At 30.8% G+C, this 21,275-nt stretch overlaps 3 protein-coding genes and 2 non-coding genes across 5 annotated transcripts; 3 read left to right on the top strand and 2 right to left on the bottom strand.

The window, feature by feature from the left end:
- The first annotated feature begins 7,476 nt into the window (after positions 1–7,476).
- On the top strand, positions 7,477–9,426 carry LOC115695517 (probable polyamine transporter At3g13620). Its single transcript, XM_030622576.2, has one exon. It carries the CDS (start codon positions 7,690–7,692, stop codon positions 9,130–9,132), a length of 1,443 nt encoding a protein of 480 aa, XP_030478436.2. The 5' UTR covers positions 7,477–7,689; the 3' UTR covers positions 9,133–9,426.
- A 215-nt stretch (positions 9,427–9,641) lies between these two features.
- On the bottom strand, positions 9,642–9,713 carry TRNAG-UCC (transfer RNA glycine (anticodon UCC)). The gene has a single exon. It is a non-coding gene; the product is annotated as a tRNA-Gly (tRNA).
- Positions 9,714–12,342: 2,629 nt separating this feature from the next.
- On the bottom strand, positions 12,343–12,414 carry TRNAG-UCC (transfer RNA glycine (anticodon UCC)). Its single transcript has one exon. It is a non-coding gene; the product is annotated as a tRNA-Gly (tRNA).
- Positions 12,415–12,501: 87 nt separating this feature from the next.
- LOC115695876 (uncharacterized) lies at positions 12,502–15,021 on the top strand. Its single transcript, XM_030622969.2, has 3 exons — positions 12,502–12,701; positions 13,437–13,814; positions 14,216–15,021. Exons 1-3 carry the CDS (start codon positions 12,530–12,532, stop codon positions 14,917–14,919), a joined length of 1,254 nt encoding a protein of 417 aa, XP_030478829.2. The 5' UTR covers positions 12,502–12,529; the 3' UTR covers positions 14,920–15,021.
- Positions 15,022–18,114: 3,093 nt separating this feature from the next.
- LOC115695877 (phytoene synthase 2, chloroplastic-like) lies at positions 18,115–21,066 on the top strand. Its single transcript, XM_061117594.1, has 6 exons — positions 18,115–18,598; positions 18,682–18,732; positions 19,029–19,201; positions 19,276–19,511; positions 19,604–19,800; positions 20,272–21,066. Exons 1-6 carry the CDS (start codon positions 18,205–18,207, stop codon positions 20,463–20,465), a joined length of 1,245 nt encoding a protein of 414 aa, XP_060973577.1. The 5' UTR covers positions 18,115–18,204; the 3' UTR covers positions 20,466–21,066.
- The last annotated feature ends 209 nt before the right edge of the window (positions 21,067–21,275 follow it).

Raw genomic sequence — 21,275 nt, 5'->3', positions numbered from 1 at the left:
GTCGTTTGAAGGCATATATTTCATCGTCCGTTTGTAGTAAACGACATGTCGTTTTTCATACCGTGAAAAACGACATGTCGTTTTCGTTTTTTCGCGCCTCTTCATCGTACAAAACGACGTGTCGTTTTTCCCTTTGGGAAAACGACGTGTCGTTTATTCATTCTTTTTCGCCCGTCAGTAAAAACGACGTGTCGTTTTTGCGTTTTTGCAAAAACGACATGTCGTTTACAAAAAAAGGGTTTTTTCAAAAAAAAAAAAAAAAAAAAAAAAAAAAAAAAAAAAAGGAAAAATTCCGAATTTTTGATAAATTTTATTTATTTGGAATATTAATTATTTTCCTATTTTGTGTGTTAATTTAGTCAATAAATTGCATTTAGTTAATTTTCCATTTTTGTTTAATACATATATATAGTATAAATTGAAAATGGAAATTTGTTTAAATTTGGTAATTTATTACATGATTTATTTAGGCATGTAAAAATTGTGCTAATTTATGCATTTAATTATATATTACCAAATTTCTGCAATTTATTGTCTAAATTAATTTTGAAAAATCTGCCATTAATTTCATATTAAGGAATTTGCATTTAATTAATGATCATACATTAATTGTATTATTTTGTATTTATTTGACAAATTTATGTTTAATGCAATTAATTTAGATATGTATGATTTAAATGCTATACATAAATTCCTTTTATAGTGCTAGATATATTTAGAAATATTCAAACATTAAGATAGGTTGAATATTTTATTTAGCAATTAAGTTTCATAAAACTTCATAAAATTACTCATAAAATATTCATAAAACTTTATAAAATGAATAAAATATGAATAAAACGTAAGTAGTTTTGTGGTTTGACATAAGAAAACATGAACTTGGGACAAATGCTCATATCTAGAACGGTTTTTAATGATCTTCGGACGACCACACTAGGAGCACTAATCTCAATTGTCTATTATGTAAATAACGAAATTACTTTTAGGTAGAGCCCAATACCTAATGTCTAAAGTGAAAATATAATTTTTTATAATTAGAGTAATGCCACAAGATCTTTAATTATATAAAATTATATATTAATTAAAAGTCACCTTAATGGACAAAACTTGTAATTAATTATTTGGATATAATAATTTTACCTCACTGTGGATTTTATTATATTTTTATAATTAATTAGGATAATATATTAAGTTAAATTCTCTTAATTTACCCCACAGGGAGTTATGAGGATTTGAATTAATAGTGTTATCACAAATTTCATTAAAGATAGATTTCATTCCTCCATTATTTCTAAATTAAATACTTCATTAAATCTATCATAAAGTTCATCTAATTTTATTAGATTTAAAATTTAGCCCACAGGCAATTTTAGATTTAATAAAATTTTCATCTTCATCATGTTTCTACATTGGTAAAACATGAATTCATTAAAGCCTCAATTCTTTTAAACATCTAAATTTTTTGTAATCCTATTCTTGCAAACTATTTCATCCACCTCTAAATATGCCGAAATCACTAAGTGAAATCCCCGAGCTTGGGGAGTTGACAACTTCAAAACTGAAGGAACGAGTTCTTCTCCACCTAGCTTGCATCGACATGGATTATGCAATAAGGAAAGATGAACCACTCGCTATCAATGATACTAGCACCGCCGAGATCGCACTACGTGAAAAGTGGGAGCAATCTAATCGTCTCTCGCATCATGTTCATTATGTCCGAATTCCTACGGGAATGCGTGGATCTATGGAGCCACCCGAGAAGGTGAAAGACTTTATCAAAGTTATGGATGAATGCTTTGACACTTCCGCATAAATCCTTGTTCATCAACCTCATCCAAGAGTTCTCGTCCACAAAACTCACCGGTGTTAAAGGAGTTCGAGAACATATTTCTAAAATGAGGGACATCACTGCTCATTTGAAGAAACTCGACGTTATCATTCCTGATACCTTCCTGGTTCATTACATCCTTCACAATCTTCCTTCACAGTATGGGCCTTTCAAAATTTCCTACAACACACATAAAGAAAAATGGACTATCAATGAATTGATGACCATGTGTGTTCAAGAGGGAAGCCAAAGCTCTACAAGAGCAAGGAGAAAGTGTTCACCTGACCACTCAACCTAAGAAACGCAAGCCATTCAAAAAGAACAAAGGGAAAAAGCCCATGGCTCCCAAGGCTGCCATAAAGAAAGATTCCATCAAATGTTTCTTTTGTAAACAAAAGGGACATGCTAAAAGTGGAGTGCGGCTTCAAGAAATGGATGGATGACAAAGGTAATCCAATTTCCTTAGTATGTTATGAATCTAATATGGCTAATGTTAATCTTAACACATGGTGGATTGATTCCAGCTCAACAATTCACATAACAAATTCCTTGCAGGATATTCAAAATCTAAGGAAGCTGTGGCAAGTGAGCAAAGCATCTTATCCGGAAACAAGATGGGCTCACATGTGGAAGCTATTGGAACATGCAAGTTAGTTTTAAGTAATGGTTTTATTTTAAAGTTAGAAAAGACCTTTTATGTACCAAGTTTCTCTAGAAACTTGATTTCAAGACTTATACCCTTTGGTTTTTCCTTTACATTTTCGTACAAATATTTTAATTTATATTATAAATCTGAATGTGTTGGAAATGGTATTTTGTCCGATGGTCTTTACCGCCTTAATTTACAAAATAATATCACTAATAATGTTATGCATGTTCACGCCGGCACTAAAAGATGTGTTATGAAAGAGGATTCCCGTACATTGTGGCACCGAGATTGGGACATATCTCCATTGATAGAATTAAAAGGTTGGTAAAAGATGGGGTGCTCAATACCTTAGATCTTACTGATTTTAATACTTGTGTGGATTGCATTAGTGGAAAGCAAACCTCCAAGTCTCGTCAAAACCTGTGTCCATAGGAGTTCTCAAATATTAGAAATCATACATACCGATATATGTAGTCCGTATATGGAGTCACATGGTCAGAAATACTTCATCTCATTCATAGATGATTACTCACGCTACATGTATATCTACTTACTTCATAATAAAAGTGAAGCATTAGATGTCTTTAAGATATTTAAAGCTAAAGTAGAGAAACAATGCAACAAGCAAATTAAGATAGTGAGATCGATAGTAGGAGGTGAGTATTATGGTAGATACACGTAAGATGGACAAGCACCTGGTGCATTTGCGAAGTTTCTGAAGAAAATGGGATTGTTGCCCATTACACCTTGCCCGTACACCCGAGCAAATGGTGTTGCGTAAAGAAGAAACCGAACATTAATGGACATGGTGTGAGTATGCTTAGTAGCAACTCTAACCTTCCTAAATCCTTGGACTGAAGCATTAAAGACATCCGTGTACATATTAAACCGAGTTCCAACAAAGGCAGTCTCAAAACTCCTTTTGAATTATGGAAAGGTTGGAAACCAAGTTTGAATCATGTACGCATTTGGGGATGTCCATCTCAAGTCGAATATATAATCCACAAGAGAAGAAATTGGACCCAAGGACCATAAGCGATTCTTTATAGGGTACGAAAAGTCTAAAGGTTACAAGTTTTATTGTCCATCTCATAGCACAAGAATTGTGGAATCAAGGAATGCAAAATTTCGAGAATGCCTTGATCCTGGGAGTGATCAATCAAAGGACTTAGGTCCCGAGAAAGATCCTTCGAACCTTCCACTTCAAAAGCAAGATTGATAATGGTTAACACTCCTATAGTTCAAACGAATGTTGAACAACCATTACCAATCACCGAAGATCCACAAGTTGGTAATGATAATCCAAGTAGATCAAAATGTTCAAGAGTTGCTCGCAACCGTTGAACAACAACCCGCCGAACTCCGCTCGCCGCTCCCCAAGAGCTCGTTGGTGAAGTCTTAAGAAGATCTACTGCATCTATCAAACCAAGGATTTATAAAGACTATGTTGTGTATTTATTAGAATCCGATATTGGTATTGGAAATGATCCGTAAACGTTTTACAAGCTATGAACAAGAGAGAATCAAAATTGTGGTACAATGCTATGGATGATGAAATGAATTCTATGAGGTGCAACAGAAGTCCGGGAACTTGTAAAGTTGCCTAATGGGGCGAGAGCCATTGGCCGTAAATGGGTCTATAAAACTAAGAAAGACTCATTAGTGCAACACCGAGAGGTACAAAGCGAGACTTGTTGCTAAAGGATTCACTCAAGAGGAAGGAATTGACTATACGAGACTTTTCTCCCGTATCAAAGAAAGATTCCCCGAGAGTCATCTTGGCATTAGTTGCTCATTTTGATTTAGAGCTGGAGCAGATGGATGTAAAACCGCTTTCCGAATGGTGATCTAGAGGAGGAGGTATACATGAAACAAACTGCAAGGATTCACCTCTAGTGAAGGTCAGGATTTGGTATGCAAGCTCAAGAAGTCCATCTATGGATTAAAACAAGCATCCCGTCAATGGTATTTAAAATTTCATGATGTCATCTCTTCCTTTGGATTTGAAGAGAATGTCATGGATCAATGCATATACCTGAAGGAAAGTGGGAGTAAGATCTGTTTTCTTGTTTTATATGTGGACGATATTCTTCTTGCATCAAATGATAAAGGGTTGCTACGTGAAGTGAAACAATTTCTTTCAAAGAACTTTGAGATGAAAGACATGGGTGAAGCATCCTATGTCATAGGCATTAAGATTCATAGAGATAGATACCGAGGTATCTTAGGTTTATCTCAAGAAGCCTACATCAACAGAGTTTTAGAAAGATTTCATATGAAAGATTGTTCACCGAGCATTGCTCCAATTGTGAAGGGTGATAAATTAAATTTGAGCCAGTGCCCAAAGAATGATTTTGAAAGAGAACAAATGAAGAACATTCCTTATGCTTCGCCGTCGGAAGCCTAATGTATGCTCAGTGTGCACAAGACCCGACATTGCTTATTCTGTCGGAATGTTAGGAAGATTTCGAGTAACCCGGGATAGACCACCGGAAAGCCGCAAAGAAAGTAATGAGGTATCTTCGTGGTACTAAGGATTACAAACCGATGTTCAAACGAACCGACAATCTAGAAGTAGTTGGCTACTCGGACTCGATTTCGCCGGTTGCACCGATTCACGTAAATCTACATCCGGTTACGTGTTTATGTTCACGGTGGAGCCGTGTCCCGGAGGAGTAACAAACAAACCTTGATCGCTACTTCTACTATGGAGGCCGAGTTCGTTTCTTGCTTTGAGGCTACATCACATGGTGTATGGCTAAAGAGTTTCATTTCGTGCCTTAGAGTGGTTGATTCCATTGCAAGGCCGCTAAAGATGTTCCGTGACAATTCACTTGTTTTCATGGCTAAGAACAACAAAAGTGGAAGTCGAAGCAATCACATCGACATTAAGTACTTAGCTATTAGAGAACGTGTTAAGGAAAATAAAGTGGTCATTCAACACATTAGCCGAATTGATGATTGCCGATCCTATGACAAAAGGCTTGCCACCTCATAAATTCAAGGATCATGTAGAGAACATGGGACTTGGTTCCCTTATGTAATTTGTACAAATAAAGTTATTATTAATGAAACTCTTATTTTTATTTTCTCATATTTATGCGCATCTTAATTTTACATTTGAGAAAAATTTCAGAGGACCTGAATAAACATAAGGTTTAGGGTTTATTCACTTAAGTACATTGCCACATAAAGTACATTGTTATATAATAAATGTATTGTAATACATGGAAGATAATACTCGATTCATAATGAGGACATGTCGCTATGATTCGTATGTTTATTATATAATGAGGAACGTTGGGTTTGAATATTTTAGTTTAAATGCTGACCAAGTGGGAGAATATTAGAATATTTTATATATGGAAATTATTTTCTAATTAAGGAAATAATTTTCTATTTAAGGAAATAAATAAATAATTGATTTTCTGATAAATGAATATTTTATATTCATTGAATTTGGACAAAATCAATTATGTAATATTCTATATATGGTCAGATTTCTATATTCATTACCTGATTTGATTTCCTGAATTAATTGTCAAAATATTCTGACAATTAATGTGGCGCAGATACTGATGGAGTATCTCACCTATAAATATAGGGTCTCGGTCCCCGAGCTCCTCACTCATTCTGAATCCATTCAGCAAATTCCATCTAAAGAGAGTTGAGAGAGCGAGGAAGCCCGAACTCCAATACTGAAGCTATCGCAGGGATTGAAGCTCAAAGATCAATGGCTGGAGGTACATCGATCCTTTCATTGCATATATTATTGATATGATTTCATTATATTTTCCGCATTTTCATATCATTGTATATGCTATATTACATACACTATATATATAGTCTAACATTGGGAACTCAGCTACAAAGTCTTAAATTGCAACTCGCAATATGATCCAGGGCCAAGACTGGGATCAGGACCAAGTCCAGGTCGAGATCTAAGATCTAGGTCCAAATATATGTTAAGATTCGAGGCCAAGGTCTTGGTACGGGTTTAGAATCTCGATCTATAGTCCTTAATCCCGAACTTTTATAAATATTATAATATTAAATTAATATAAATTATTTGTTACATATTAAATAATATAATTATTTATTATTTAATATAATAGAACACTTAATAAAATATTTCTGTTGTTGTAAAAATTTTAACTAGCACACTAATTAATATATATATCATTTAATTTTTAGTTTTGAAAAAGTAAAAACAAAAAAAAATATATATATAATAAATTAATTACAATTATATATTCGTAACACATAACAAACAATAAATATTAAAGGTCCTATTGAAATGTTTGACCAAAATTAGATTAATTAAAGGTATTAATTTTGATAGGTTTTGATTATAGTTAGAATATAAAAAAGATAGAAAATAACTAGGAAAAAAAAAAATCTATAGTTTATAATATTATACGATTAATTAATTAGCTAGTTCTCTCCTGCAAAGGGATGTATTTAAAATTATTCTTTGAGAATTGCTTTTAAAACATTAATCGAAATATTATTATTCTTTTTTTTTCTTAACAAATATTATTAATATCATGATATTTAAACTTTTCTGTTATAGATTTTTTTGTGTTTTTGAATTTAAGTTCTTATTATAGCATTTTTTTTATAAATATTTTCTAAAACAAACAATAAATTAAATATCTTTACAGAAAAAAAAAATTAAATATAAAAACATATGCAAATTTGAATAAAATGTCAAACGAATTTACATAAACTAAAAACTTTTAAAATAATAATAATATTAAAAAAATTGTTGACTGTAGGTATATTTTCCTTCTTGTTGTTTTTTTTTATTTCTTTAATTTTCTTAATATAATTTGTTATTATCAGTTTCTTTAATCTTCTTATCGACCGAAGAGTTTTTTTTTTTTTTTAAATAATATCAGTGAAGAGTTTTATATAGTTTGATTTGTTAATATTATTTCTATTTATATAATTAGCTATAGTTTTCTCAATTAAAATGGTTAATTTATCCGATTATATATATATTATGTTGAATTAAATAAGGTCAAAATAATATATTATTGTTAACTTAATTATTAAAAAAAGATAAAATTAAAAAAATCAAATTAAATATTCCTAAACCTAATCCTACTCAAACTCTATCATCTACTTAATTCTATAAATACATACTTTTCGAAGCTAAAATTCTTATTAGTCATTATTAATTATTAATTGTTCTCTCAAAAACCAAACAATGGAGATTGTTACACCAACAAACGAATCCAACAATGCAAACATCAAAACAACATCATCAATATCAATGTCATCATCAATTAATGATCTTTTACCAACAACAACTATAACCGAACCACCCCAAAAGAAACTCACTCTACTCCCTCTCATATTCCTCATCTATTTCGAAGTGGCCGGAGGGCCTTTCGGAGAAGAGCCCGCTGTGCAGGCAGCGGGCCCACTATTTGCCCTAATAGGCTTTTTAGTGTTTCCTTTCATATGGAGCATCCCTGAAGCCCTAGTAACGGCTGAACTCTCCACTACCTATCCAGGTAATGGAGGGTTTGTTATATGGGCTCAACAAGCCTTTGGACCCTTCTGGGGTTCTATGATGGGAACTTGGAAGTTTTTAAGTGTTGTCATTAATATCGCCGCCTTTCCAATTTTATGTGTGGATTATTTAGAAAGGCTTTTTCCTATTTTGGATTCGGGTTGGCCTCGCTATGTAGTGATTTTCGGCATGATTATAATTCTAGCCCTAATTAACTATATTGGTATCACAATAGTTGGCTATGTAGCTGTGATCTTAGCCTTAGTATCAATAGCACCATTTGTGCTAATGATATGTTTTGCCATTCCCAAAATCAAGCCCGTAAGGTGGATTAGTTTAGGGCAAAAGGGTGTGAAGAAAGATTGGGGTTTATACATCAATACATTATTTTGGAACCTTAATTTTTTTGACAGTGTTTCAACTTTAGCCGGCGAAGTTGAAAACCCTCACAAGACTTTTCCGAAAGCACTATTCATAGCGGTGTTATTCACATGTTTATCATACTTAATTCCTCTTTTCGCGGTAACAGGCTCAGTTTCGGTCGATCAAAGTTTATGGACAACTGGTTTTCATGCTGAGGCTGCATACATCATAGCCGGGAATTGGCTCAAAATATGGATAGAAATTGGAGCAGTGTTGTCAGCAATTGGGCTCTTCCAAGCCCAATTAAGTAGTAGCTCATACCAAATACTTGGTATGGCGGAAATTGGAGTTTTACCCAAGATTTTCGAGTACCGTTCGAAGAAATTCAACACTCCTCTATTTGGAATATTGGTCTCAGTTGGGATAGTTTTGGGAATGGCATATATGGACTTTGAGGTAATAATTGCTGCAGCAAATTTCTTGTATAGTTTGGGAATGTTGCTTGAATTTGCTTCTTTTATTTGGCTAAGGAGAAAGTTTCCTCAATTAGGTAGACCATTTAAGGTTCCAATGGGGTTGTTTGGATTGATTGTGATGTGTTTGGTTCCTTCAGCATTTTTGATATTGGTTATGGCCATAGCTACAAAAATTGTTTATTTAATTAGTGGTGTTATGACAATTGGTGGAATTGGTTGGTATTTTCTCATCAAGTTTTGTAGAACAAAGAAGCTTTTAAGATTCAACACTAATCATTTTGAAGATGAAGAATGAAGAGAATAAGAAAGATACTAGAAAACACAAATATGTATTTTATCAGTTTTATATATTTTTTTAATTATTATTTTAGATTTGTTTTTAGTACAGCTTTGACATTACATTGATGATACAATCTTAAGTGTTTGTAGTTATTATTATTTTTATGAAATGGTATTTTTTTGTAGCCAGAATTAATATTTTTATGAAATGGTAATAATTACAGGTAAAGTAGTAAATCAAATATTATGAAATTTTGCAGAACTATATATAAAAAGCTTCTTCTTTCAACACTAATCAATTTCAAGTAGATACACCACTTAAAAAAATATTGTTGAACCTTGTTTTCAATTAAATAACTACAAGACTAAAAAATTATTCCAAATAGGATACCAACAAAGAGTGTACATTTTGTAGAATTTTTTAATATCATTAATATTTATTTTTATTCTACTAGAGTTTGACATTGTTAATAATAATTATACTAAAAAAAATACGTTTGTATTTACAAAATAAAATTAATAATTTGCGTCTGCCGGGAGTCGAACCCGGGTCTATTGCTTGGAAGGCAATTATCCTAACCGTTGGACTACAAACGCTTCTATGTATGTTGATTCTAATAAATTTAATTTGTATAAAATTTATTACACAAACAAAGTGATTATTATGTGTTTGGTTCTTCAGAAATTAAAATGGAATTGCTTAGAACTACACATGAAAATGGTGTGCTGATCAATTTGTTTGGGTCTAATATCTTCACTTTTTTTTCTTTTTTCTTTCATGACATGATGGGAATCAAGTTTAGAGTGAGACTAGTAATTTCATATACTAAAGAAGAAAAAAATTGGAAAAATTATAAACAAAAAACGATATTGAACACATAAAAAAGAAACAAGAGAAGAAACTTATTGTAATTAGAATGTAAAAATATACTAATAAAATTGTACTTAGTCAAGTTTATAAATGTAAATCACTAAATCCTAATTAATAATAATTCAAAATTATAATTAAGATTATACATTTATCATTAACATAACATTATCTTATTTATCTTGTTTTGCTTCTCTTTGCTATTTGAAAAGAGATAATTATAAGTCACAGTTTGCTTCACTCACAAGTCACTAAGGTCATGCCAACCTCACTTTCATATTTATTTTATGATCATTTATATAAGTCACAGTTTGCTTCACTCACAAGTCACTAAGGTCATGCCAACCTCACTTTCATATTTATTTTATGATCATTTATATGTATATTTATTTGGGTATTTCTACAATAGACATCCTAAAATTAGTCATATTCATGCACCCCTAAAATCTTGAATAGTGATTGGTTATAATATTGAGGCACATGGTATTTTGGTGGAATATTACACATTGTATATTTATTTATTTGAAAAGAATTTATTTATTTAGTTTTTTTTTTTAGGGAATGGAAGATGGATTTATTAAAATATTGAAAACTGATATTTGGCTATCGTTATCAAGTTTAAAGATTTAAGGTAGAGACTCTGAACAATTTCTTTTTTATCTTATAATCGATTTTAGTGCATAAAAGTGAGAGGTTTATTTTGAGTTGAAGAAATTATTTCTCTGGAATTGATGATAGATTGAAGGCAGAATTTGTGTTATCGTGGAGTTACATGCCATTTTAAGTGAAATTAATAATATAAGGATGTTTATCTTTTCTTCATTAATCTGTATTGTGCCTTGGGTTAGTATTTCTGTCTTCGAAAATTAAATGTGTCCATAGACTTCGAGAGGTTTAAATCTCCATTTCAAAATCCAGTAAGTTTCAATTATAAAAAAAAATTGGAAAAGCCTTAAAAATCATGTTCTGTCTTTCTCCAAGAAAGAGACAAAGAGCCATAATTCTGCACCATAAACGCATTATTAAAAAACTATTTGAATCATCAAAGTTTAGAATTAAATAACTGAATTTAAATACAAAGAAAACCATTCACCTAGAGAATAAATAAACTTCAATAATCCTAAAAGAACCATGAGTAGTTTACCAGCTATTGCAATAATGAAGACAAAAGAGATGACAGACCAAGCATGAGTCGGATCAAATGGCCGCGCTGGAAAAAATGACCAAATGGCAGAGGACTGAGAAGGAAAGCTTAGATAGGGGTGGTGAGGGGATTATTTTTCATTTTGTTAAAAAGAAATTAAAGTAATTGAACCAATCAAATAATAATTTAGGATGGGTATCAGTGCACCCCCTATAATCTAAGTTTGATTCAATACACCAAAGCCTATAATATTCTCTCTTCATTTCTGACATGTAACCAATTAAATTGCTTTCTAGGAGAAGTACGGATATGTCTCTTTGAAGGGTGTGTATTAAAGAATTTTCCTATTTATTTTATATAAAGAATTTTCCTATTTATTTTATGATAATTTATATGTATATTTATTTTATGATAATTGGAAAAAACAGTGTCTAGTTTTGAGAGTTGTGTATTAGTGTATAATTCTCTTTGGAGACAAAAAGGGTGCTAAAATGAGTCCTTTATTTTGCCTTTTGTATCAATCAAACCTTTTAATTTTAATGTATCATAGAATTAGAAACAATAAAATCGGCAAACAACAAAAATCCTATCAATTCCATTTCATATTTCTTGTTGAACCTTTATGAAGCTGCAGAGATACCAATTTAATGACAGAAGACACGAGAAAATCGTTATGTTAAGTATATCATTTTATTTTAATCATAACATTAATAATCACATTTAAGTTTGAACATAGACGAGTTAGGCCTCTGTTTATTAGGCTCACCCAAAAAAATATTTTTTCCTTTTAAAAATACTATATATTTTTTTTCTTATACCCACTAAAATTCAAAATTAACCCTGATAACAACTTATTATATAGAGTGATGAAATTTGTAGTGAAATTAGTCACAATTTTTATGATATGAACGAAGAATTATTTGATTGGCATTTTGATAAAAATTTGTGACAATATTTATTTATTATTTTTATTTATAATTTTACTAATGTATAATTTGTTTATATACAGTTAAAACATGTTTGATTAGATGACTATTCACATTTTTTATAAATTGTATAGTATTATTGTGATCATCTATATTATTTGTTTGACATGTATAACATTATTTTTAATGAATTTGTTTACTTCTTTAAAGAAAAAATAAAAAAATCAATTAGTATTTTAAGGAAAAAAAATAAATAAAACAAAAAAGTAAATTATTAAAACGTGAAAATGCGTCTGCCGGGAGTCGAACCCGGATCTATTGCTTGGAAGGCAATTATCCTAACCGTTGGACTACAGACGCTTTGTTGAACATTTTTCTATTCATAATTTAAAAAACGCTATTTTTTAATTTATTATATTATTTTTGTTTTTTAATTAAAAAAAAAACATGGGAATTCGGTTTGTTTGTTTGAGCTATGGAGTCCATTCCACTGAGACATTCAATCTCTGCAACTTCTCAGAGCTTCATTACACGAAAGAAGGGAGACCATGGAATCCCTTTCTATGGCAGAAGGTTTCACTCATCACAAAGACGAACTGGGCTTCATCGATTTCCTTCTATTCAATCCAAGCAATCTGATTACCAAGGTCAATTCTTTTCTTTTTCGTCTCTGTTTGGCTCCTGACAAATCAAAATGAAATATTATAACCAAATAAGAAAAGGGTCATTTCCTTTCTCAGCTATGGAATTACTAAGCTTGAAATTTCAAACTTTTGGCAAAGTTGCATACTTTGTGTCAAATAGTATATATAGCAAATTGCCCATTCAGCAAATTTGAGTTTTTTCAGTAATGAAAGTTTTTTCTTGTATGTGTGTAAATTTAACAATAGAGAAAGAGAACAATTCTGGAGTGAAAAATAATAATTCAATAATTTGTTATGTTATTTCATGAAAATATTTGCAAAATTATGAACAAAAGTAAGAACTTTCATACAACTGAACACAGAAGGTTACTAATTGGTGACAATTTTTTATTGATAATAGATTATCCTAATTATGTTGTTCTGATTAACATATTGCTTTTGTTGAAGACTGTATAGAGTAATAGTCTTCAGGTGTGCCTATTGAATTTTGTGAATTTACATGTGTATGTTAACATCCATAGTTGTTAATCTGATTGAATAGTGATTAGATTAGATTAGATTAGATTTTAATCCTTTGACTGTCCAAGTCATTAACTAAGCAATCTATGAAATGAACATTGAAAAGAAAACTCTGTGATCGATTTTCGGTTCTTGGAGAGCGAAGAAATTTTGATAATTTTCAACCTCTCCAAGCTGAGATTCCAGATTTGAACTATCTGAAAACTCTTTTCATTACAGATTTTCAGGACTATGCAAAGCCGGCGCGCCTTTTCCAAGCAGCAGAAGCTAAAATCTGTAGAGATAGCTCAGCAGTAGAAAATGATTTCAGTTCTTTTAAGAATGGTGTATCTCAATCTATGTACAAAGTTAAGTTAGGTACTAGTAATTTCTCAGCCTCAAGTCTCACTGACTTGAATGCTGGTGTTCTCCTGTGTTTGATTGATGAAAATGGGGACTCTTTATTACAAAGAATTCCTGCAAGTTTGGTTAAACATCAGTCTGCTGATTCAGATAATGACTTGTTATTCCCTTTTCAAAGAGCTTCTGTGGATGAATTTACTTTCATTGGACCTAAATTACAGAGAGTTAAGGCTATTTGGATCGGCCTTGAATCAGGTTAGTTTGTCTATGTTATTATGATTTAGGATATTTACGTACTCAAAGTTTTGAGTTTGTATGCGGTATAGACCTAATGATTCATTTTCGTGTAGTCCCATCAATATAGACTAGTTTTTAAATTTGTTGAAAGATTTAGAAGTAACTGATACTACACGTTTTTGTTCAGATTCAATGATGTGTTCTGTTTAAAACACTAATGGAGTCTGTAGAGATGAAACTGAAGAAAAATTCTAAATTACTAATATTGGATACTTAGACTGCTAAATTAATCATTGGATTTATGCCGGTTATAAAAGCAAAATTTTAGATACTTATACCACAAATATTTCCAAGATTTAAGCTTTAAGATTCTACTTCACTCACAAAGTGATCCTCATTTGACAATTCTCTATGGTCAGGCCAATGGAGGTTAGGAAGAGTGAGCTTGGTAATTGTTTCCTCGTCTCAACCGTTGTCCAACCAGAAAGGCGCAGAAGATCTTCGGTATGTCAGTGTCAAGTATGAATTTCAAGCTGAGGATATTCTGCTCGGGGAAGGAAGTAATATCTCGATGCTAGAACTTAGACCTTGTCTTGCCACCGAAATATCAGGGCTGGATCCCTCTACCTTAAGCCTTCCCGAATCGACATCACTTGAAAGCCAAAAGATATCAAATGAGGAGAGTATGAGACAGTATGCAGATCTTAAATTCTCTTTGCTACTTTATGATGCCATGTTGATATTTTTCGGTACATCAGCTGCATCTTTTTCGGTTGGAGAACATGGAGCTTTCGCATTTTTAGCAGGTGGGATTGGCGGTTTCTTGTATCTTCTCGTGTTGCAAAGGTCGGTCGATGAATTACCAGCTCCTCCTCCGGAACCAAGTTCCCAGAACACAGGAGAAACTGAACAAATGATTGGAGGGTTTAAAGGACCAATATCTACTGTTGCATTGGCAATTGGGTTTGCTTTGTTTGTGGCTAAGTACAGCTCTGGAGATTTTCCCATGGCTTTCACACCCAAAGATCTCATTGTTGGTATGCTTGGATTTCTTGTATGTAAAGTGGCTGTAGTATTGGCAGCTTTCAAGCCTTTGGAAAATGGTTTGAAGATAAACAAGTGAGTTATTTATGTATAACATATACACACAACTATACATACTATATGGCTTAACATGTATATACACATACACTTAATAATACAGTTATAGAAAGAAATTGTTGGCGCTCCTTAGTTCCCTATTAATATTTTTAGAATTTTCGCCTCTTAAACTTTGATATGTACTAAATTATGTTTCCTAAATTTTTTTTACCGTTAAAAATTTCTCCCGAGCTATTGAAATTGTTAGATTTAAGGATTTTTGTCCAATTTCATTCAATTTTACTAATTCAATGATTATTTATGTACTAAATTATATCCCTCGAACTTTGACATATACCAAATTATATTCATCGAACTTTGACATGTACCAAATTATGTCTCTTAAATTTTTATCCATGTTAGATTTTCTTTACTAAAATTTGACAAAAGTTTTTAAATCTAACAATTTAAATAGTTCATGATACCTTAAAATTTCAAAGAGCATGATTTCGTACATGTCAAATTTCAGAGGACAAAAATCTTAATTAGCCTATTTTTATTTACCATTAATTCTTTGTATATAATTTGCGAATCAATAAGTATTTTGGCCCCTATATTTTGTGACTTATAAGATTGTGCCCCTTGAATTGTTAGCGATGTTAAATATTTTCTCCCAATTTTAAACATTAGTGAAATATGAAATTTCTATTAGACTTCAGCATTAGAAATTTTACCCCTTAAAGTATGACCACTATCGTATTTTGCTTGCTAAACTTTTATTTACCATTTAATTAGTCTATTTTTATTTACCATTTAATTCTTTGTATATAATTTTTGAATGAATAAGTATTTTGGCCCCTACATTTGTTCACTAATAAGATTGTACCCCTTGAATTGTTAGCGATGTTAAATATTTCCTCCCAATTTTAAACATTAGTAAAATATGAAATTTCTATTAGACTTCAGTATTAGAAATTTTAACCCTCAAAGTATGACCACTATCGTATTTTGCTTGTTGAACTTTTATCACTAACAAATTTATTTGTTTTAATATAAGGGACATGATTGGCAGTAGTAAAAGTTCGAAAGGTAAAATATAATAGTTATTATAATTTGAGGATATAAAATTACTAATTATTTAAGGAAAGTCTCAAATTTCACTAACAGTAATAGTTCAAATAAAATAACTAACATTGATAATAATTTAGGGGCGTGATTTTATTTTTGGGCCAAAATTCAAGAGGCAAAATACCTATTTTTATTCTTAATTTTGTTAACATATAGTCTTTTTATGTAAAATTGTCTAAGAAATTAAACAACTTTAGCAATTTGGTTGCACCAAAAATGGTGGTGTCTCAGTTTTTTAATTTTAGTTTATATTAGATTAAATTATTTTTAATTAAAGTCGTTTCTGCTTTTCTAACTATGATATAGAATTTAAAAACTAATATTACATTGACGTGATAATTAAAAATGGAGTTTACTTACACTTGAATAAGTGGAACGGCTTTTTCAAGATATTAGTAAAGTAAATTAATATTGGATATATCAGCAATACATTAGACTGGATTGATATTGAGAGTGAAACAAATTTATAAACTTACCGTAATTTTTTTTTCTTTAATATCATTTAGTTAATTATTGATCATTTAATCTCAATCCTGATATGATTAAACTCTATCTTAAATATATTGCACTATTGAGTTCCAAAGGCACTTTGGCAATTTGGTTACACCAAAATGGTGGTGCCTTCTGTCAAAATAAAAATATATATATATATATATATATATATATATATATATATATATATATATATATATGGTGGTGCCTTAACTGATCTTTATTTAAGAAAGAAAAGAATATAATGTATTTTATTAGGAGCTTGGTTTAGAGTGACTTCAACATAGATAATGACATTGAGGGACTATAATATAATAACATGAGAGTGGCACTAAGAAAACTTAGAGCATCCCTTCATTATTTTAAATATTTTCAATTATTTATTTATTTATTGTTCAAAGATTGAAAGTGTATTATTGATAAATGGGATATTAATAGCAAAAATTATTTAAGTTTTTTTTTTTTTTTGTGAAAGTTGCAGATACATAACATCAAAATTTAGTGTGCCTATAGTTAACTTAGTTGTTATAAAAACAATTTTAACTTAAACTACTTTAAAATATTAACATGCCATAGGTAAACTACTATTAACCTTGTTGTTATAAAACATTTTTTAACTTAAACTACTCAAAATTATTGACTTGTCATAGGTAAAAACTACTTCTTGTGATAGTTTCAAGAATGAAAAAAATTAACACTAATCCCTCTACTTCAACAATAATGATCTTGTTCTAACAAAATCCAAACACAATTAGAAATAATGTTTAAAAAATACAAAGTAAACTAACAATAAAGGTAAATACTATATTTTGGACTTCATATTTTACATATATTATCGATTATACCCTCTATTTTGTTACATAACAACTGAATTTATACTTTTCAAAATAGTACAAAATAATATCGTGAGCTCAATTTTAGTCAATTTTTTAATATAACCAACCTAAAGCTAACTTCTAGCATAGACAGATAAAAAAAATATAATCAGTCTAGTCATAACACCTCTAAGATTAAGCTATTATTAAGTATTATTTTAATCGAAATTGTATTTGGTGTATTATTTTGTACCAATTTCAAAAACACAAATATACAACAAAATATGTGGTCAAATCTGTAATTTTTATAAAATACAGATTCAAAACGATATTTACCCTAACAATAATAATAGGACTTTTTTTAGAATCAAATTTGATAAAGATTCCAATAGTGAACTCCATAAGAAGACAATGGTCTCCAACTATGCTTTGGACATCTTACTTAAAGACAAAACAAGCATCTTCGTAGTTTACGCTCTTCTCTAACCTTAAGAACATTTCAATGTCACATTATATATATCCTAATTAGTTTCAAACTAAATAAGACATTGTATATACATACAAATTTTCAACACATAACTCATTATTAAAATAACATAGGAACATACAAACAAGGTAATAACACCCTGTCTTACAAGTCACTACTTTCTTTTCTATCTTTATTTTTTTCACTTTGGCATCAAATCTTGGATAATACTTGATATATAATATACTATATATTATGCCTCTAACTAGTTCTACTAGTTATATAAATATAACATACTTACATTGGAAGATAGTACAAGAAAAAAAGTGTCTAATCCTTTTCAATTTTCATTCTTTCTTTCCTTGTTTAGCAACCCTTTTGAGTTTTCTCTTTGAGAAAGAAATAGTGTCGAAAAAGGTTGCGAAAAATGAGTAGTTGTACATTTTCCCTTGTTTCAATTAAGCCTAGTAAACAATTCATGTCTCAAAACTCTTTTAGTCTTTCTAACATAAGATTAGAAGTGATTAGTGTATCTTCTTCGTCTTCTATTAAGCTTCAAAAATCTCATATGAGAGCTGAACTTACTATTATGGCTCCTACTACCAAGCAAAGTGTTGTTTTTCCTGAATTAACAAAACCGGGAATTCCATTCTTCGATTTACGCTTACAAGAAGTTGTCAAAAGACAGTCTCAGAACACTCACACCTTTCATATTGAGGATCAAGCTCGAAGGAAGCCGGGATTTCATCCTAGCTTTCTTGAGGAGTCATATGAAAGGTGTAGGTGTATTTGTGAAGAATATGCCAAGTCATTCTATCTAGGTTCTTTTTCTTTCTTTGAAAACTTTATCAACCTAGCTAGATGTTACAATTGTTGGAATATTTATGGTTATATAATTATGTAGGTACCATGCTAATGACAGAAGAAAGAAGAAAAGCTATATGGGCAATATATGGTAAGAACTTATTTCTTGAACTCTATTACCATATCTAAATTTTTCATATATAAATGTAACTAATGTATTTCTTTCAAAAAAAAATTATCCAAATGGTCATAAACAGTTGCTTCTAGACTCTAGAGTAGCGAAATAGGGCTTCGCCAATTTTATTATTACAGAGTCAATTTGAATATTTTTTTTTTCTTGAAAAATTCACCGTGATATATCTAATCCAAGCATAATATCATGAAAAATGGATAGTTATTCCTTCTCGAAGTAACAAAATGTTGAATTTTTTGTGTTATGTTATGTAGTTTGGTGTAGGAGGACAGATGAGCTTGTGGATGGTCCTAATGCAGTGTACATGAGCTCTGAAGTTCTTGATAGATGGGAAAAGAGACTTCAAGACATCTTCGACGGGCGGCCTTATGATGTACTCGACGCTGCATTAACAGATACTATTTTCAAATTTCCATTAGACATTAAGGTAATTCCTTTTAATCTTTTCAAATTTCATGTTCTACAAACCGTTTCGCGTTACTCAACTCTCTTTGATCACAGCCTTTTAGGGACATGATTGAAGGTATGAGGATGGACACTAGAAAATTTCGATACCAAAACTTCCAAGAACTCTATCTTTATTGCTACTATGTAGCTGGAACTGTTGGATTAATGAGTGTTCCAATCATGGGAACATCACCAGAATCATTAATTTCTGTAAAGAGAATATATGATTCTGCACTTTACTTAGGAATTGGTAACCAATTGACAAATATTCTAAGAGATGTTGGAGAAGAGTAAGTTTTAATCATTTATTTTCTTCTATGTTAGCTATGTCTCTCATTTGAATTCTCTAACCTATTTTTTGGATTTGTTTTCCCTTCTTTAGTGCTATGAGAGGGCGAGTTTATCTTCCTCAAGACGAGTTAGCGCAGTTTGGATTATCGGACAAGGATATTTTCTCGAGAAAAGTTACCGAAAGATGGAGAGAATTCATGAAAGAACAAATAACAAGAGCAAGATTCTACTTCAACTTAGCAGAAGAAGGAGCTTCTCAGCTTGACAAAGCTAGCCGTTGGCCGGTATGACTCTTTTGCAAGCATAGTTATGACATGTTTCACTTCTAATTCTAATCACACGATAGTCCTGTGCTAAGACAGACTAGGCCTATACTTAGGGTCTACCTCGCCCAGAGGCTTAAGAAAAATTATATTTTTTGAAAGAAATTTTTTATTTTTATAATTTTTAAGGTACGTACAAATTTACAAAATTATGACTTTTTTTCAAAATTTTATTTTCTTGGAAAATATGAAAAAACAGTATAAGTATAAGGTAACTCGTAACTCTTACTTGTTTTCTTCGTGTTTTTTAATTTTTTCTTAAATTTTTTGAAGAAAGAAAAAATCATATTTTTGTACAAGTTGTACAAAAATCCATAAATTTTACGATTTCCTCTTTTTTAAAATTACGATAATTCTTTTGAATAAGGGTTGAAATTTATTTATTTTGTTAGGCCTAAATAATTTGGTTGATGAATTAATGATTGAATTTTTTTGATTACCATTTTTCAGGTATGGTCATCCTTGTTGTTGTACAGAAACATTTTGGATGCAATTGAAGAAAATGATTATGATAACTTCACAAAAAGAGCATATGTAGGAAGAACTAAGAAACTTCTTATGTTGCCTTTAGCTTACACAAGATCACTATCAACACCAACCATCAACTTTCATTGTGAACAAGTTGCTTAAGCGATAATAATAATAAAGAAATGTTAAAGGGTATCAGTGGTACTTAGTTCTATGTGTCAATATCGTTATTGGTCCAACTAAGTATCGGGTCCCATATAATTTAATATAATAGCTTTTATGGAGTATCGCTAGCCAATCATAACGAGACATGTTGAGAAGGTGCTAGGTACCACTAGTACTTAATAGCAATGCTCGTAATAATATGATCACCAAATTTTACAATCACTAAGTAGCAAACATTATGTATACCATACTTATACCTCTTTTAATGGGTGATGTTAGTCTTAGATCACCTTTGTAAAGATTGTACACATGGTTTCAATTAAAGGATTCATTTTGGGGCACTCTCTTTCTTTGATTGTGTTTCTTGTTGAGAAGATGTATGAGTGTGTCCATATTAAAAACAAGTTCAAGAATATATGAAGTAATCTTTTTTTACATAGTTAACAGTTGATTAATACCTCTATTAACAAGAAAATTATTTCTTTGTAATACTCAATTGGAATCTACCTACTTTGTGTATGATCAATCCCATTATTTTGCAATAAATTGAGTATTGCTCATATAGGGGTGCTCAAAAGACTTTGTAACTCACCCAAACTACTTTATTAACAACTAGGGAACTAAGCCGCGCTTCGCGCGGTGTTGTCCAGCTTTTGTAATATTTTATATATATATATATTGTACTTATACTGAGTGATATAATTTAAAATATAACATTTTGATGTGTGTTATTATAAATAAAGTAATAGTATTGAAATCAGAAACATAATTTGTTATTTTTAAAATATATAGAAAAGTGGTGATTTT

The sequence above is a fragment of the Cannabis sativa genome, chromosome 6 (assembly GCF_029168945.1).
Source record: "Cannabis sativa cultivar Pink pepper isolate KNU-18-1 chromosome 6, ASM2916894v1, whole genome shotgun sequence".
NCBI classification, from domain to species: Eukaryota; Viridiplantae; Streptophyta; class Magnoliopsida; order Rosales; family Cannabaceae; genus Cannabis; species Cannabis sativa.
The sequence above is the reverse complement of the archived record's forward strand: the minus strand, read 5'-3'. Positions and strand labels throughout refer to the sequence as shown.

Coding starts and splice junctions, on each gene's coding strand:
- LOC115695517 (XM_030622576.2), top strand. CDS start 7,690: ATGGAGATTGTTACACCAACAAACGAATCCAACAATGCAAACATCAAA.
- LOC115695876 (XM_030622969.2), top strand. CDS start 12,530: ATGGAGTCCATTCCACTGAGACATTCAATCTCTGCAACTTCTCAGAGC. Junction 12,702..13,436: donor CAAGCAATCTGATTACCAAG/GTCAATTCTTTT, acceptor TTTTCATTACAG/ATTTTCAGGACTATGCAAAG. Junction 13,815..14,215: donor TTGGATCGGCCTTGAATCAG/GTTAGTTTGTCT, acceptor CTCTATGGTCAG/GCCAATGGAGGTTAGGAAGA.
- LOC115695877 (XM_061117594.1), top strand. CDS start 18,205: ATGAGTAGTTGTACATTTTCCCTTGTTTCAATTAAGCCTAGTAAACAA. Junction 18,733..19,028: donor AGCTATATGGGCAATATATG/GTAAGAACTTAT, acceptor TATGTTATGTAG/TTTGGTGTAGGAGGACAGAT. Junction 19,512..19,603: donor CTAAGAGATGTTGGAGAAGA/GTAAGTTTTAAT, acceptor TCCCTTCTTTAG/TGCTATGAGAGGGCGAGTTT.